Source organism: Panthera onca, chromosome F1 (genome assembly GCF_046562875.1).
Source record: "Panthera onca isolate mPanOnc1 chromosome F1, mPanOnc1 haplotype 2, whole genome shotgun sequence".
NCBI lineage: Eukaryota > Metazoa > Chordata > Mammalia > Carnivora > Felidae > Panthera > Panthera onca.
In genome coordinates this window covers 68,526,418-68,542,616 of record NC_138355.1, presented here as the reverse complement: position 1 = coordinate 68,542,616, position 16,199 = coordinate 68,526,418, and the positions used below count along the sequence as shown (strand labels likewise).

At 47.6% G+C, this 16,199-nt stretch overlaps 1 protein-coding gene across 2 annotated transcripts; it reads left to right on the top strand.

Annotated features, from left to right (window-relative positions):
• The first annotated feature begins 11,829 nt into the window (after positions 1-11,829).
• On the top strand, positions 11,830-15,998 carry LOC132686706 (T-cell surface glycoprotein CD1c-like). Of its 2 annotated transcripts, none has more exons than XM_081791946.1 (6): positions 11,830-12,050; positions 12,458-12,721; positions 13,343-13,621; positions 13,829-14,107; positions 14,453-14,543; positions 14,674-15,998. In XM_081791946.1, exons 1-6 carry the CDS (start codon positions 11,990-11,992, stop codon positions 14,693-14,695), a joined length of 996 nt encoding a protein of 331 aa, XP_081648072.1. In that variant the 5' UTR covers positions 11,830-11,989; the 3' UTR covers positions 14,696-15,998. The 2 variants fall into 2 exon arrangements, with proteins under 2 accessions (XP_081648072.1, XP_060500567.2); XM_060644584.3 differs by having other exon boundaries at positions 11,831-12,050; positions 12,455-12,721.
• The last annotated feature ends 201 nt before the right edge of the window (positions 15,999-16,199 follow it).

Sequence of the window (16,199 nt, the reverse complement as noted above, 5' to 3'; positions counted from 1 at the left end):
ATACAAGAAGGCAGAGAAATTCTACACACGAAGTTTTCCGAGAGGGTAGATCCAAAGTGTTCTCGCCACAAGAAACAGAAAAGAAAGAAAGAGAAAGGAGAGGATCCGGGTGTGAGGTGGTGGCCGTGTTACCAAGAGTGATTGTGGCATCATGTTACCTTGTTCCAAACATATACCAAACATCAACTGTGTATTTCCTTTTACGGTTTTTAAAGAAAACAGAATTCTTGCCTCGCAATTAAAAGTATTCTAATGTGTGATAAATGCAGCATAACAATTCACTTTCATGGTTTGCTTGAATTCAGGTTTTCTTGACCAATTCTTCATTTTCCTTCAAAATGCTGCATGTCAAACTGGAGGTTCCACAGCTCAGGACCTGAGCGTCACCTGCAGCTCCCTGCATGCCGTGTTCACTGGCCCCCGACGTTCTTCAGGCCGTCCTCTCGGAGTAGTTGTTGGAAGAACTTTCATCAGGAGGACTTTTGTTCTTGTCACATCACAGGCTGTGCTGCACCTGTCGGACCTGGCGAAGGCCCGTGTCGCCCGTGGTGCCTCCCAGCCTTCCTCCCTGGGTAGCTGGAAAGCTGCACGCTGTACAAAGGTACAGTTTTCATTTGTCATCATATTCCCGTGAAGCAGAAAACAGTAGCAACAACAAAACCAAAGCATCACAAAAGTGAAGGCAGACACACAGACCCACAGAAGGGACTGGAACCCCAATAACCCTGGGATCCCCACTTCCATCAGCCCATTCATTTCCTGTACGGTTTCAGCCCAAAAAGGTGGATTTCTGTCCTTCGTGATTGGGTGCTCCCTCTAATGGATGTGGCCATGGCCCCTGGGGACGCTGGGCTAATATCTCTCTTTCTTACAATGTTCTTCCTCACTTCTGTCTTCCTTTCCCTCAATTCTTGAAAATGTTCGTCTATTCATTTTCTTGCTTGCTTGCCCTTTTCTTCATGTGTCCTCATCTTGTGACACTCCGACCTGTTTTGCCTGTTAATCCTGACATCTGGATCAGGCCCTGTCCTGGGTGTTTTGGTGGGTTTCTAATAAACCACTGGTCAGGAATCGAGTGCTGATTCTGCTGCTGAATAAGTGACCGGTAAAAATTCACTACAGGTTTTTCCTACAGACCAGAGGACAAGCCTCACCAGCCATCATGAACCAGGAAGTGTTGTGGCAATGGCATTAAATACTCAAAATGCAAGAAGTTTTCAGTGGATTTCCCCCAGACCCAATACGTCAGTTCATTCCTTCACCTCTTACTCAACTTGTACTATTTGTGCGGTTGCATATTCTCTGAGACTGGTTCCAAAACCCTTGAGAAGCAGCTGTGTGTCAAGATATTAGAGATATAATGAATCATCTCTTCCTCCAAGCTCAGTCCTTTTTTGATGCCTGTTTTTAATTTCCCGGGTGAAAACTCAGAAATCTTTGTGCCTTTCTGTGTCAACTTTTCTCTTTACAGGTTATTCTCTAAAAATCTCTAAAAATCTTGTCTACAGTGGGCTTTATGAGCCTTCACATGGGATGGGGACAGAGCCTTCCTCTCTTCCTGTAAGCATTCCTGTTGGTTTCCTAAATAGTGGCTCTGCCTCGGCCACAGTGGGCTCATATTTAGGGGATGGAAGTGTCCACTAGGAGAATCTCCTCATGGAAGGATCCAGAGTGTAGTACAAATGTGACTCCATTTGTGATTGGACACGGGAGAAAGGAGAAGCTGAATGAAAAGTAAACTTCCTGGACAGTTGGAAGGAGGGGCTGTTGTGCAGAATCCATGAGATCCGTGGGCAGATGGGGAGAGCAGATGAGTGAGTGGTGGCATTTTGCTTCCACTGTGCAGAAGCATTGTATCCCCACCCCAGGTGCGTCTCCTGCTTTCTGGACACAAAAGTTATTTGATCAGGTTGAAAGGTGTGATGTTTTAAAATGTGAAGTGTTGCATAGAAAAAGTGTTTAACTTAGTTAGTATTTGATGTTTTCCTAATTTATTCATTAGCTTTTCATCTTGTTCTAAACTTAAAAAAAATTTTTTTTCAGTGTTTATTTTTGAGAGTGAGAGAGACAGAGCACGAGGTGGGGAGCGGCAGAAAGAGAGGGAGACACAGAATCAGAAGGAGGCTCCAGGCTCTGAGCTGTCAGCACAGAGCCCAACGTGGGGCTCAAACCCATGAGCAGTGAGATCATGACCTGAGCTGAGGTTGGACGCTTAACTGACTGAGCCACCCAGGTGCCCCGACATTTTTTTTTAAATTCAAGTCAGTTAACATATAGTGTAGTATTGGTTTCAGGAGTAGAATTAAGTGACTCATCACTTACCTAGAACTTTTTAATGGCATGTAAAAACCTCCTCCTCCTCCTCCTCCTCCTCCTCCTTCTTCTTCTTTTTTTCTTTTTCCGAAATCCAGACATGTGACCAGATGACTACAGTCAGTTTTGTCCATGAGAGAAGAGTTAACTGATCACCGCCTGATCCCATTTATGAATCTTTATGTTCACTATTTATAATGATTTCATTATGAACCCTTTCATTTTTAACTATTTTAATCGTTTTGGTGACCTTAAAAATTCCTTTTCTTATTCCCACATGAGAGGAAGTTTACCTGGCCAAGTCCACAGCAAGCTGCGAGCATCTAGAGAATGTCTCCGTTCTGAAAAGAACATTGAAATGGAACTTGAGAGCGGAAATGAGCACTTGCAGTGAATAACTAGGCAAAGGGCATTTCTTCTTGAAACGGGGCTGCGCACGTCTGCCCACAAAGACATACTTCCTCATGAGCGAGAAGGAAGGAGAAACAAGAAGAGGGAAAACGCCTGAGGGCGTGGTCCTTGCTACAGAGAAGGAAGGAGCATCAACCAGTTCCTGTGAGCTGTACAGGGTCCTGGGTGCAGACTGCAGGCACAGCGGGTAACCCTGCTCCAGATGTGTTGTTCCAGGCAGAGAGAAAGATGGAAAACAACCGCAACCAGTTCCCTGAGGCAAAATCTGCATGACACCAAAGCCAGCGAGACTTTTTCCGGAAAACAATAAAACAAATATTAAAATAGTGACTATCTGCTGACCTCATTTAGGCACACTTTCCGGGAAATTAGGTGCACAGACTCAAAATATTTATAAACAGAATCCAGCACCCGACGAAGTGGGATTTACCCACACAACGTAAGGATTGTCTACCGTTAAAAATCTCTCCATAGAATCCCTTACTTGAACAGATGAAGAAAATAAAACCACATCTATATAAATAATCACGTCCAGAGTTACAAAAAGAGCATTTGATGTCTTGAAATGTCCCCTCTGATAAAACCTGACCAGCCCAGAATGGAGGGAATGTGGGTGCAAGCAGCCTGCAGGGCACTTATTTGCTTCCGAAGGTTTAAAAGTATTCCAGTGAGAACCAAGGACGAGATGACCGCCCACTGGAATCTTCGCTCTTCTGTAGAATACTACAAGCCATCCTTAATCCAGGAAGGCAAGGGAAATAAGGAGGCATGGAAATAGAAATTGAAGAAAAATTATTATTATTTGCAGATCATACAATTGTATGCAAGAAAATTAAAAAATAAGCAAAATAATGGGAATAACAAGAGAGTTTAGGAACTTATCTAGGTAAAAATTTAACGTATAAATAAAAATTGTAAGGATTTCACTTGATCTTAGCCAAAAGGCTGAGAAGCGATAAAAAATTGTAAGGATTTCAAGAAAATGAGTATCTTTTTATTCTTGGTGGGTTTTTGTTTTTTTTTTTTTTTTTGAGATAGTATGATTGCTACCTAGAATTAGAATCCTAGGAATTGGAATTTAATTGGAATTAAAAGTAAACAACTGGAGCTAATATAACAATTTCTGGGGCCCCTGGGGGGCTCAGTCAGTTAAGCATCTGACTTCAGCTCAGGTCATGATCTCACAGTTAGTGAGTTTGAGCCCCGCAGCAGGGGCTGCGTTGAACAGCTCGGAGCCTGGGGCCTGTTTCAGATTCTGTGTCTCCGTCTCTCTCTGTCTCTCCCCTGCTTGTGTTCTGTCTGCCTGTCTCTCTCTCTCAAAAGGAAACATTGAAATTTTTTTTAGCAAGTTCTTGGGGCGTCTGGGTGGCTCAGTCGGTTGAGCATCTGATTTTGACTCAGGTCATGATGCCAGGGTCTTGGGATCAAGCCCGGAGTTGGGTTCTGCGCTGAGTGTGGATCCTGCTTGGGATTCTCTCTCTCTTTCCCTCTGCCCCTTTCTCCTGCTCACAACCGCTCTTTTCTCTCTCTAAAATAAAAAAAAAAATAGAAAAAGATTTAAAAAATTTAGCAAGTTCTTTAGCCACAAAATAAATATTAAAAAGTCAACAGCATTTTTTATATAAGCAACAAGAGAAAATAAGGTAAAATTAAATGCCACTTATAATAGCAACAAAATCTACAAAATAGCCAAGAATTAGCTAAAGAAAGAATATATGAGAATTCTACAGAGAAATTATAAAAACGCTTAAAGATCCTAACAGTATTTCTAATTCATCAGAGTTGGATGGAAGGAGTTATCATTATAAAAAAGCATACTTCTCTTTAAATTATTCTATAGCATCAGTAAATTCCTAATTAAAATTCCAGCTGGATTTTTGTAGGCACATAGCAATTTAATTTTTATATTATATGGAAGAATAAATGACTACAAATAGATTTGAAAGAGTAGAGCAAAGATTTATTCGCAATGGAATAAAGTCATAAATGTAAAAGACAGTACTACAAAGTTAGCAGCATAGAACAAGGCAGAATATTTTTATGACCTATTGGTGAGGAATTATTTCTTAAATTAAGTTCCCTAATTGGAGGCTGCAGAGCCTTGGCAAGAAATGGCCCAGGGTGGTCATTCACCCGCCTGCCATATACATGTACACGGCCCCCATTCAGCAGTGGGGCAGGCTCCAAGGGCTTGGTCCTTCCCAGGGACCCGGAACTAAGGGGGGTCCTGCCAGGCAAGAGTCCTGGGTTCTCCTCCCTTAGGAGACGGGCCTGTCCAGGAGGAGTGGGGGCAACACGGACGATTTCACTGTTTTGCAAATTGTTGCTTCTGTACCACGAAGTGTATAGAATGGATGGGCTTTTTGAAAAAACAAATACACAAAAAGTAAACACTGTTGCATTTTCCTTTACAAAACCAAAGCTTTCTTGTCCACCAAGTATACACTGGACAGAATTAATGGTGGACGACTGAAAGAAGTATTTGGAATTCTAAAAATAAAATACGCATGTATACAGAGCACTGTGGTAACGTCTTTAAAACAGTGCTCAATGAGATATGCTAGTAAATAAAGCATACAGTTTAATACCTTTTGTGGAAATTGAACTTGTATACGTCAAAAAACACCACGTTTTCTAAGAACACACAGGAACAGAAGGACAGCCCATCAAGACAGTAAAATGTGGCGAGAAGGGAGTAGGGGGATGAACAGATCAGGTAGTTTACAGAGGTGGTCTGCTCAGACCAAGAAATGTCCGGGGGCCACAAATGAAGGAGAATATTTGCTCAACTATCTGCGCTTACGATTCTACAGGCAAAACACAACAGGACAAAACAAATATTGGAAAACGTTTTAAAATTATGTTCTACAGAATAAAGAGACTGAATTGGGATAATGGGTTGCACCATGGATAAAACGCCAGGGAAAAAAAGACATAAAAATATAAAATATTGTATCAAGTACTTTCATTTGTAAGCACAGACTCAAAATGTGCAACATCAAAACCCTCCGGTTAGAAATGTGAGGGTTTTTTGTAATCGCCCAAGGCTACAGATTGGGATAAATTTCTATATTTTACCTCTGGGTGGCAGTGGAGATTAAAACAAAATTTCTGTGTCCTTGTTCCTGAAGAAACAAGTGGCTTACAAACCCCACGCTTAAATTCACACTAACTTGTTAGTTAGTCATTGGAATTACTTGTAAAACCATGCATATAAGATGAAAAGTTTATCAACAGTAACACGGGAATAGAATCCAAGGGAATATTTGGCTGGTAGAGTAAGATGACGCCAAGAATGAAATAAATTTAAAAAAGCATCATGATGCCCTCCTAAACACTGGCTGTGAGTTTTAAGTCACGGGAGGACTCTGCAGTGACTGAGGCAGGGTCTAGAAGGGCCTAGAAGATATAGAAAGGTGAGTCATTCAGGATAAGTATAGGTTTTCCTGGTCCTCAGGCCACACGGAAATTTCTCCCATCAGTTCCTATGTGGTGTGGTGAACAACGTTCTCGAGAAATTTGTTCTGTCAATTTCACCAGTTTGCTAAGTCTCTTAATGTAAGGGGATGATATCAGGCTACGTGAAAGATGAGGAGACAACCCTACACAGCATGACGGCATCCGGGCCTGCGTGTAGGTCTCCCACGCTCTGGCAAACTCAAGGCTTGATTTTCCATTATCTGTAGGAATGAGCATACTCTACGTCTCTTGTAAATACCGCCTATGTTGAACTTGAGCGGCAGCGACTTTTAGACTATGTACTCTAACATCCACCTCATGTGCCACAATTTTTATATTACCTGCTAAATGCAGAGCGGTAGCCAATAATCAGTTGAGCTGTGGGTAGAATTAGGAACTGGACATTTCTCGTGGCTTTTGGAGATCTGGTCAAAGACTGTCGCTTGAACCCGGGATTTGCTCCCAGGGGGCTGAGAGCGTCCACAGGGAATACGAAGATCCTTCCTGAGACCCAATTTTGGGGCTGTTCTAAGACAGAGGCACCGGCTGGCCTGATTACGACTCCTTCCATTCCCAGAGCACAACACATTCTGCTTCAGCAAGAAAGCCAGAGATGACTGTCGACAGGAGCCAGTACCATCCCTAATTTGGGCGTAACGTGTCCTGAGAAAAGAACGCTTGGTCTTTGAGCTTTGAGCAGCATTACTCAAGCAAACTATTGACCAACCATATATCATACCTACGTGCCTAAATGGATAGGTGGATTGGGCTCCTCGCAGAGACCACCGGTTGTCTCTAGAATCTATTCTCCACCTTCTCTGGAATAAATCAACCCCCCAGTTATTAGCTGGGCAGCAGAAAGGCTGCAACCGTTAGGCACCCTGTAGCTGGTGTGGTTGCGTGACTGTGCTCTGACCGATGGACTGTACAACCTCCGTGAAGTGTGTTGAGATAGCAGGAGGTGGGTGTGCCCAGCCCCCTCCTTTTTTCCTGATTGCTGGTGGAAAGTTGCGTTTGCAGGAACGACCTTCAGCAACCATCTCGGAGCATGGGGTGACCTTCAGAATGAGGACCTGGAGTGGTGAAGACCATGATAGGACAAAATAAGGTAAAACAAAAAATAATAAAAAAAAAAGCCCCAAACAAAAGAGGAAACCAGCACCCAAGCCCCTGATGCAATGAAATGCCACCACCACCCTGAACTGCCTGCTTCTAGTTTTTTCTCAAGGGACAGAAATACAACCGTATATTTTTAAAGATACTGCTAATTTGAACTTTTAATAAAACAAAAGCCAAACGTGGGCTTCCAAATATCCTTTACGTTGACGCCCTCAGTCCTAATGTGGCACGACATTTTCGTAAACTTAGTAAACGCAGAATGATATTCGAATCCCAACTGAATGTACTTAATTCCTTGCAAGTTTCAAAGGATTAAGGGATTTTTAAAAAGAAAAATGAAGTAAACAATTTGAAAAAGATAAAAATAAAATAAAAATGAAGTTATGATATCAATAAGATGTCGTCAATGCCAACAAATTGCCGTTGTTCAAATTTTGACTCCAAATCTTGTGGTATAGTCAGTCTTTGCTTTGTATGAGAGTGTGGGACTGTAAAAATGGATTATGCAAACCTTCACCTTGCAAAAAATATCTACTTCTGTCTTGCAGAAAAAAAAAAAAAAGCACGTGGTTCATATATAATTACACACAGAAATCTAAGGGTCAATGTGATAAGGTAGTGCCATAGCTCTCAGATTTTAGCCAAGGGGTGGTGGGTCTTTGAACGAATGGATGAGGAGGGAAGGCAGCAGGGGTGGTAAAAGAGAGGAGGGCCTGGGAACTCACATGAAGGGTGAGTAGAAAACAATGTGGACTCAAGCTAGAAAAGTAAGAAATGAGACCCAGGAAACAGAGAAAGAAAAGACTGTAAGTAGAAATGGATGTGAACGTGGACCAAGTCAGACACTGTTGTGGTTGAAGGCGGGCTAGAGAACGTCAGTTCCCCTCCATCAGAGAAGTTATTTGTGGGGGAAGCATTCTGCAGGTGGTCCTCCTGGGGGACTATCCCGCCCTCAGTGCTGTGGGTGGGGGGCAGGTGGAGGACGCGGAAGGGGGCAGGGCTGCTGCTGGGACCCGGAGGAAGGGGGTAGCCCGCAGGCGTGCTGATGGGGAAGTGAAAAGGCCAGGAAGGGCATGTGGCTGTGGGGTTTCTCCAACAGGGAACGGGGCAGAGGGTGAGGCTTACCAGGCAGGGGATGGCAGGGCAGGGGGCAGGTCCTGTGAACTTGGCCGCGACCACAGGGAACCCAGGAGAGCTCTCTGAGGGGCAAACATCACCCATGGAGGTGAATTTGGGAGGGCCAAGGACCAGGACTTCTGGGCGAGCAGAGGGTGCCTGGGGAAGGCTGTCGCCAGAGGCAGAGCAGGGGGCCCGCAGCACAGCCACAACCTTCTTATCCCAGGAGGCCGCTCCCCTGTCAGATTATCCCATCTGGGCTGTGTGTGTCTACAGGCTCACCTGTACCCACTTCCTCTCCCCGATGCCTTTTCTACAGACTCCAGACCCTGGGGTCTGTGTTCCTGAGCATTCACTACTGCAAATAGCTTCAGTCCCCTCCTCACAGAGCCCCCTGCCCACCCCACCTGCCTTTCTGTTGGGGTGCCAGCCACGTGAGCCTCCGGGCATAAAACTGACCGATTTAGGATGAGTTTAGCTGGCTTTTCGTGGAAGTAACCGAAATATTTTAAGAACGAGCCTGACGTAATCAGGTCTACATTTTATGGGGCCGCTGAGGCAGAGTGCCCAGCAGATGTGGAGGGGGCGTGGGCTGCGGGAGGCAGCGGGGGTCACGGCTGCCCCTGGCCCCCACGGGAAGAGGCATGCTATGCAGGTCACACAGACAAGTGACAGGGAGCAAGGAGAGGACGGGTCCCAGGAACGCGGGTTTCCAGCTTCTGTTGGGGTGACTGGCCCGGCACGGCCACATCCTGGGCTGGGCTGTCCCTGCTCTTCTCGTTCCCCTGAGGCCGAGTTTTCCCATGTTCTCCTCCCTTCTTTCATCAGTCTGTGCTCTTTCCCGTGGCAATCACGTGGATTGTCTCACGAGTGACTCCGGGAGAAAAAGCGAGGGTAGAACCTGTCCCACGCCCACAGGTTCGGTCTGCTCTCCTCCTCCGGCCTGTGCTCACTCTGCACGGGGGCTCGGTCCGCACTGGGCGAGCTCGGCTGCCCGGGCCTGACCCCCACACCGTCACTTTCTCCCAGTTCTTGGGGCTAGAAGAGCAAGGGTTTGGTTTCTGGTGGAGTCTCTCTTTCTTGGTTTGCGGACGGCTGCCTTCTTGATGTGTCCTCACATCACCTTTCCTTGGTGCGTGAGGACAGAGGGAGAGAGAGCGAGCTCATTCCCCGGCATTTCTCCTTGTAAGGCCCCCCCCGTTAGCACCTGTGTAACAATGACTGCCTTCCTGGAGGCCCTATCTTCTAATAGAACCACCCTGCAGGGGGTGAGGGGGAGGGTAGGTCTCCCACGTATGAATTTGGTGGGGGAGGGGACACAAGTACTCAGTTTATAACAGTAAGACCACTTCATTTGGAGGTCAAGGCCACCAAGAGTACTTGGATTACACGCATAAGGGAAGTTCTCTAGAAGCTTCATCAGAAGTGATGTGGACGATTTGATCGTAGATCTTACGCTCTGTGTCTTTACCTCACTTTGTTCTGAGTTCGGGAGGGGGGCAAGTTACAGGGTTACAGGTTCTATTATACTAACCGCTGTGGCCAGGTTGGGTCCCAGTGATAAGTAAACGTGAGAGGGGTGCCTGGGTGGCTTAGCGGGTTAAGCGTCCGACTCTGGGCTTCTGCTCAGGTCATGACCTCACAGCTCGTGAGTTCAAGCCCCGTATCCGGCTCTGTGCTGACAGTGCGGAGTCTGCTTGGGATCCTGTCTCTCTCCCTCTTTCTCTGCCCTGCCTGCCATCTGTCTCTCTCTCCCTCTCAAAGAAATAAACTAGGGGCGCCTGGGTGGCTCAGTCGGTTAAGCAGCCGACTTTGGCTCAGGTCATGATCTCGCTGTCCGTGAGTTCGAGCCCCGCGTCGGGCTCTGTGCTGACAACTCAGAGCCTGGAGCCTGTTTCAGATTCTGTGTCTCCCTCTCTCTCTGACCCTCCCCTGTTCATGCTCTGTCTCTCTCTGTCTCAAAAATAAATAAACATTAAAAAAAATTAAAAAAAAAATAAACTTAAAAAAAATAAGTGAACTTGAGAATCTTAGAGACCAAGTACAACACGGTTGATTTCTGATGCCAGCCAATGGCCCGTGGCCTCTGCCTCGGAAACTCCTATTGGAGGCAGCGGTTCTCAGAATCCTGCAGGGAAGGTGGTCAGAGGCCACGTCTGAAGCACAACACATTCCATGCCCAGAGCTCAGCGGCCCCAGCCCCAAGGCGAGGAAGCAGGGAGCTGTAGTTTTCCTACGAGCCCGTGGGAAAAAATGTAATAACCACACAGCATTGTGTGGACTGTGGCCTCCTAAAATCAGAGTTTGCCATTAATAAGAAGATTTGGGCGATGACAGGATCTGGGACGTGAGTGAGATCTGGCTGGGGCTGAAATTGTGGAAGGTGGCTCTTGGAAGTTTGTGACATGTGGAAATCGCCACGTATCTGTGGCCGTAATAGAAAGAGCTCACTGAGGGGCTCTTGCGTGGCTCAGTCGGTTAGGCGTCTGGCTCTTGGTTTCAGCTCAGGTCATGATATCATGGCCTCGCGGGTTCGAGCCCCCAAGTCAGGCTCTGTGCTGACAGTGGGGAGCCTACTTGGGATTCTCTCTCTCTTCCTCTCTCTCTCTGCCTCTCCCCCCACTCACACTGTCTCTGTTTCTCTCAAAACAAATAAACTTTAAAAAGAAAGAAAGAAAGGGCTCACCGAGTGTGATTTCCAGCCTTGTTATCAATGCTGACAAACGTGTCCCCGAATTCAATTCTTGGCTGAAAATACACTTCTGCATTGGCTGAACGCATTGTCAGGCTCTATCCGTTCACGACTCCGTTAAGATGCTTGGAACCAAGCATGTGTTGAGTGACTTTTTGGTGAATGGATGTATGAGTTAGATTCAATAGGCGGGCAAACTCTTCACACTTTTCATGGTCCTGTGCACTCTGGGGTGGCTGCACTTTCCTCTCTCGGGGGAAGGGGGAGCCGGCGATGGCTTATCAAGGTGCCTGGGGAGCTGACGCAGACCTGAGAACACAAATCCTGCAACTCACAAAGGTGCCTGCGAGAATCAGGGGAGGAGAAAGGTGGGGGGATACGGGGTGAGGCGGGAAAGAGCAGACTCTGAAGATTCTGGAAAGGGGAGGAGAGGGATGGACCATCCAGAGAGGGGGCTGGATGGGACAGAGGCAGAGCTGGACCCCTGATCTGTTAGAACAAGCAGGACGCAGCCAAATGGTGCGGTTTCTGTGTTTTGCTGTAGCGATGAGACGTGAGTCCCAGGGAGGTGCGGTGACTCTCCGGTGTCACACACAACTCCCTACAGGATCCTGGCAGAGGGAAGCGGGCGTGGTGGGGGGCGGAGACAAGGAGAGGAGCTGGAAACCAGGCAGGGGGACAGTCTTGGTGGGAGCTGGAGGGGAAATGAGAGCCCGCGTAGGAGGCTGGAGGCTGGAGAGGGAGCAGCAGAGCTTTTTTATTTCAATCAGCGGTTGGGGGGGAGGACGGCTTGTCGGTGGAAGAAGGAAGTCAGAGCAGAGACAGTGCCAGGCAGGTTGGCTGAAAACAGAGGGGAGTGGGGAAACCTCTCCAGGTGACATGGTGTCTCTACAGGTCACCCTGCTGGCTGCCCTTCTCCTGGGAGGTCACGGTGCACGAGGTAAGAGCCTCTGCCGCCCGCCCGGTCCCCAGCTCCGGGCAGAGCCCGGCGGCCTCTCCCAAGACGATCGGGATTCTCAGGTGGCTGGAGCGTCCGCACCCTGAGAGGTCCCGGCCCGGGTTAGGTCCGCTCCTTGACAGGTGGCGAGCGTGGGGCCCCGAGTCAGGGAAATGTCATCACTAACCTCGTTGTGGCTTGCCCCTCTCTCCCCTTCTCTCCCTCTTTCCCTCTCCTTCTTTCCCTCTTTCTCCCTCCTTCTACCCCCTCCTCTCGCTCCTCCTCTCCCTCTCCCCCTGCCCTCTCTGTCTCTCCTCTCCTCCTTCATAACTGCTTCACTTCCCAACTTCTCTTTCCTGCTTGCTTCTTTTTTTCTCTCAAACAACCTGATGCTCTACTACCCACAGCAGCCCAGGAACCCCTCTCGTTCCATGTCGCCCATATCTTCTCCTTTGCCAACCAATCCTGGGCACAGCATCAGGGCTCAGGCTGGCTGGGTGACATGCAGACTCACGGCTGGGACAGCAAGTCCGAAACGATAATTTTCCTGCGCTCGTGGTCTAAAGGCAACTTCAGCAACGAGGAATTGATCGACCTGGAGCTTCTGTTCCGCGTCTACTTCATCGGATTAACTCGGGAGACTGAAGAGTATGCCGATCAATTGCACTTAACATGTAAGTTCCCTCAGAAGGTGCTTCGATTTCCAGGAAGCATGCGCACACCCTTCGGGACCATTGCATGTTGTTCCTGTCCCAGGATAAACATCTTCATGAATCAACTCGGGGGTCCTTCCAGATTTGGGCTCCTCAAGACTTCCTAGACTCTTTCTTCTTCTGACTCCTTTTTTCTTGCTCATTTTTAGCTTTCCTCAGTGGTCTCCATTCTGCGGCCTAAAACACAGAGACACATAGTCGTGCCCCTCTGCTCCTGACTCCCTTAAACTGTGATCTCTTCCTCCATTCAGGCGCTTCCAAGGTTTATGCTACAGCCCAGCAACCATTACGACCCATGTCATGTGCCCTCTACTTGCAGGAGACCCTTCACGTGGACTCTGACCTCCACTTTACTATCATTTCCCTGACTTCTTCAAATCAAATTCTTAATTCTTGGCATATATCCCTATGGACCCTTCCCCATCCCCCGAATTCTCTTCCTTCTTCCTGATCAAACACATCTTTGGCTTACGCCCACACCTCTACAAAACCTTCCGGCTCCACTTTTCAATCAAGCCCTTATATCATTTGTCTCATTTTCCCACCCACAAATCTGTCTTTCTCCTTCCTCCTTCTTCCCAGATCCCATGGAAATACAGGTGGCAGCTGGCTGTGAGCTACATTCTAGTGACATTGCAAAAGGCTTCTTACAGGCAGCTTATCAAGGATCAGATTTCCTGAGCTTCCAAAACATGTCCTGGGTGCCATCTCTAGAGAGTGATAGCAGAGCCCAGAGCGCCTGTGACCTCATGAACCAGTATGAAGCCATCAGGGAAACGGTGCACAGCCTCACCACAAACACCTGTCCCCGATTTGCCTTGGGTCTCTTCGATGCAGGGAAGGTGGATCTCCAGAAGCAAGGTTTGGACGGCCCCTGCCTCTAAGATTTTTCTATACATGCCCCTTCCCACCATCCCTTTCAAAGTTAAGACAAGGACGAGTTCAAGGAGGCTAGGATTTTCTGGGTACAAGTTTCCTAGAGCAGGATAATATGTACATACTGATGCGGTTACCCCCTTGAGCTGTGTGTTAGAATCTCCGTCTGAATACCTTTCATGCCCTCTGCAGTGAGGCCAGTGGCCTGGCTGTCCAGTGGCCCCAGTCCCGGTCCTGGCCGTCTGCTGCTGGTGTGCCACGTGTCCGGCTTCTACCCAAAGCCGGTGTGGGTGACGTGGATGCGGGGTGAGCAGGAGCAGCCGGGCACCCGGCGAGGCGACGTCCTGCCCCACGCTGACGGGACGTGGTATCTTCGGGTGACCCTGGACGTGGTAGCACAAGAGGCAGCAGGCCTGTCTTGCCGGGTGAGACACAGCAGCCTAGGAGGCCGGGACATGGTCCTCCACTGGGGTGAGTAAGGTAGAGCCTGTAGGTTTGAGAAGGTGGCTCTTGAGCCTGGAGGGTTGGGCAGAGGAAAGTTTCACGGCGCCAGAACGAGGGGAGTGCGGTATCAGGAAAGAATGAATACAAGTGATTTCAGGAAAGTAAGGGTGGAGCACAAGGGGGGCTCGGATGCCAGAGGCTTGGGGAAGAGATGAGGCACCCTCCTCCGGGCAGGTGTGAGAACAGAGTGACAAGGTTGTTTGAAGACGGCATTCATATCCGATGCACCTGTTGAGATGGGGAATCAGTGGACAGAGTCGAACCGGCAGTGGGTCAAAAATGACGTCTGTTGTGTCTCTTTAATACCCACAGGACACCGCCTTTCCATGTACTTGATCCTGTTGGCTGCGATAGTGCCCCTCATTCTTCTGACAGTCACTGCATTGTGGTTTAAGAAGCGCTGGTGAGTTCTCCGGGTTTCCTCCTCTCTTCCCAGTTTCTTCTTTCACATTCCAGCTTTACCTGTCTTAGCTTCTGTCTCCTGACTCCTCGCTCCTCCAATGCACCCAGAGGCTGCCATCTGTCTTCCACAGCTCCTATCAAGACATCCCGTGAGCTTCCTCGCCACGCCTTCCCCAAGGGCCCGGGAGCCTAGGACGTCAGAGTGATACCCTTCTTTCCACCCTCCGTTGAATTTGTTTTTCCTGTTTCTGCTTTACGATCATCAGTTCACACAAACCAGTCTAGTTGTGTAACCCTCTATGGAATGCCTCCCTTATAATCTCCATTCGTTCCATAGTCCTCAACTTTCAAAGCCCATTGTGGTTCACAGCCTCCAGAGTCTTCCTTGACCCATTGGTGGGAAGCCCTTCAACTCCGTTCCATGTGCATCTCATTTCTCCCTGCACAGCGGCTCCCTAGGTCGTTCTTCCCCTTCCAATATGCAAACTCCTCTAGGACGGTGATCATGATGAAGATGTGTTTTCTGCAGCTAAAACGTGCTCAGTGAAAATCAAACCCAAACAAACCATATCCAAGCTGGACTCACTGTTCTATTGACAGTCTCTCCTCATATGTTTACTCCTGACGTGGTTATAGGTTTTGAAGGATTGGTGTTTCCCTTTTTCTTTAAATGTTTCTTAAGTGGCCCCCAAATCCCATATCCCTTTAGGGCCCTCATTTTTTCACTAAACTCTTAAGGAAAAATGCAGCGTTGCTCCTTGCCAAGCTTTCCCCCCGCCCCCCAAATACAACGATGCTACTCTTTCCAACTTATTCCAAACACGAAGAGAGAAAGAGTGAGCAGGCCACGTGTGCGGTGGGGCAGACGTGTCGTGGATGGTTAACAAAATGGAACAAGAGAGCCGGTCCCCAGGATTGGGGTGGGATCAAGGCACAGGATGTATATGGAAGACAAACCCCCCCAAGGGTGGCGCTCTCTCAGATACCTTTGTCTGGACTTTGTTTTCTTCAAGACTCATTCACTAATTCAAGTAACACTTGTCAAACCGTGAAACACGGGACAGGCACACTCGTGAACTGGTCGAGGAAGAAACAGTGGGGACCGTATCCACTTGACTAGAGATGCAATGCCCACCTTCTTCAGTCTGTCGATGCCCTTTGTACTCGGTACATTTTTTTGGTTTCATTTTAGAAATTTTGAATCAACTTTATGAATGTGTAATTTACATACCATAAAATGCATCTATCTTAAGTATACAATTCTATTCGTTTTGGCATACATATACACTTATGTAAGCAAGACCACCGTCAAGATACAGCACATCCCATTACCCCAGTTACCCCCATACCCACTGGCAGCTAAACCTACCGCCAACCAGGAATCCTTGCAAATACTGGTATGCTTACTGATATGGCTAAGCTTTGATTTGTCTTTTCTGTAATTTTATTAAAATAAAATCACTTATATAAACCATAAGAGACTCTTAAATACAGAGGACAAACTGAGGGTTTGTAGGGTGGTGGGTGGGGGGAATGGGCTAAATGGGTGATGGGCATTAAGGAGGGCACTTTAGGGGATGAGCACTGGGTGTCCTATGTACGAGATGAATCACTGGGTTCTACTCCTGAAGCCAAGATGACACTGTATATTAAGTAA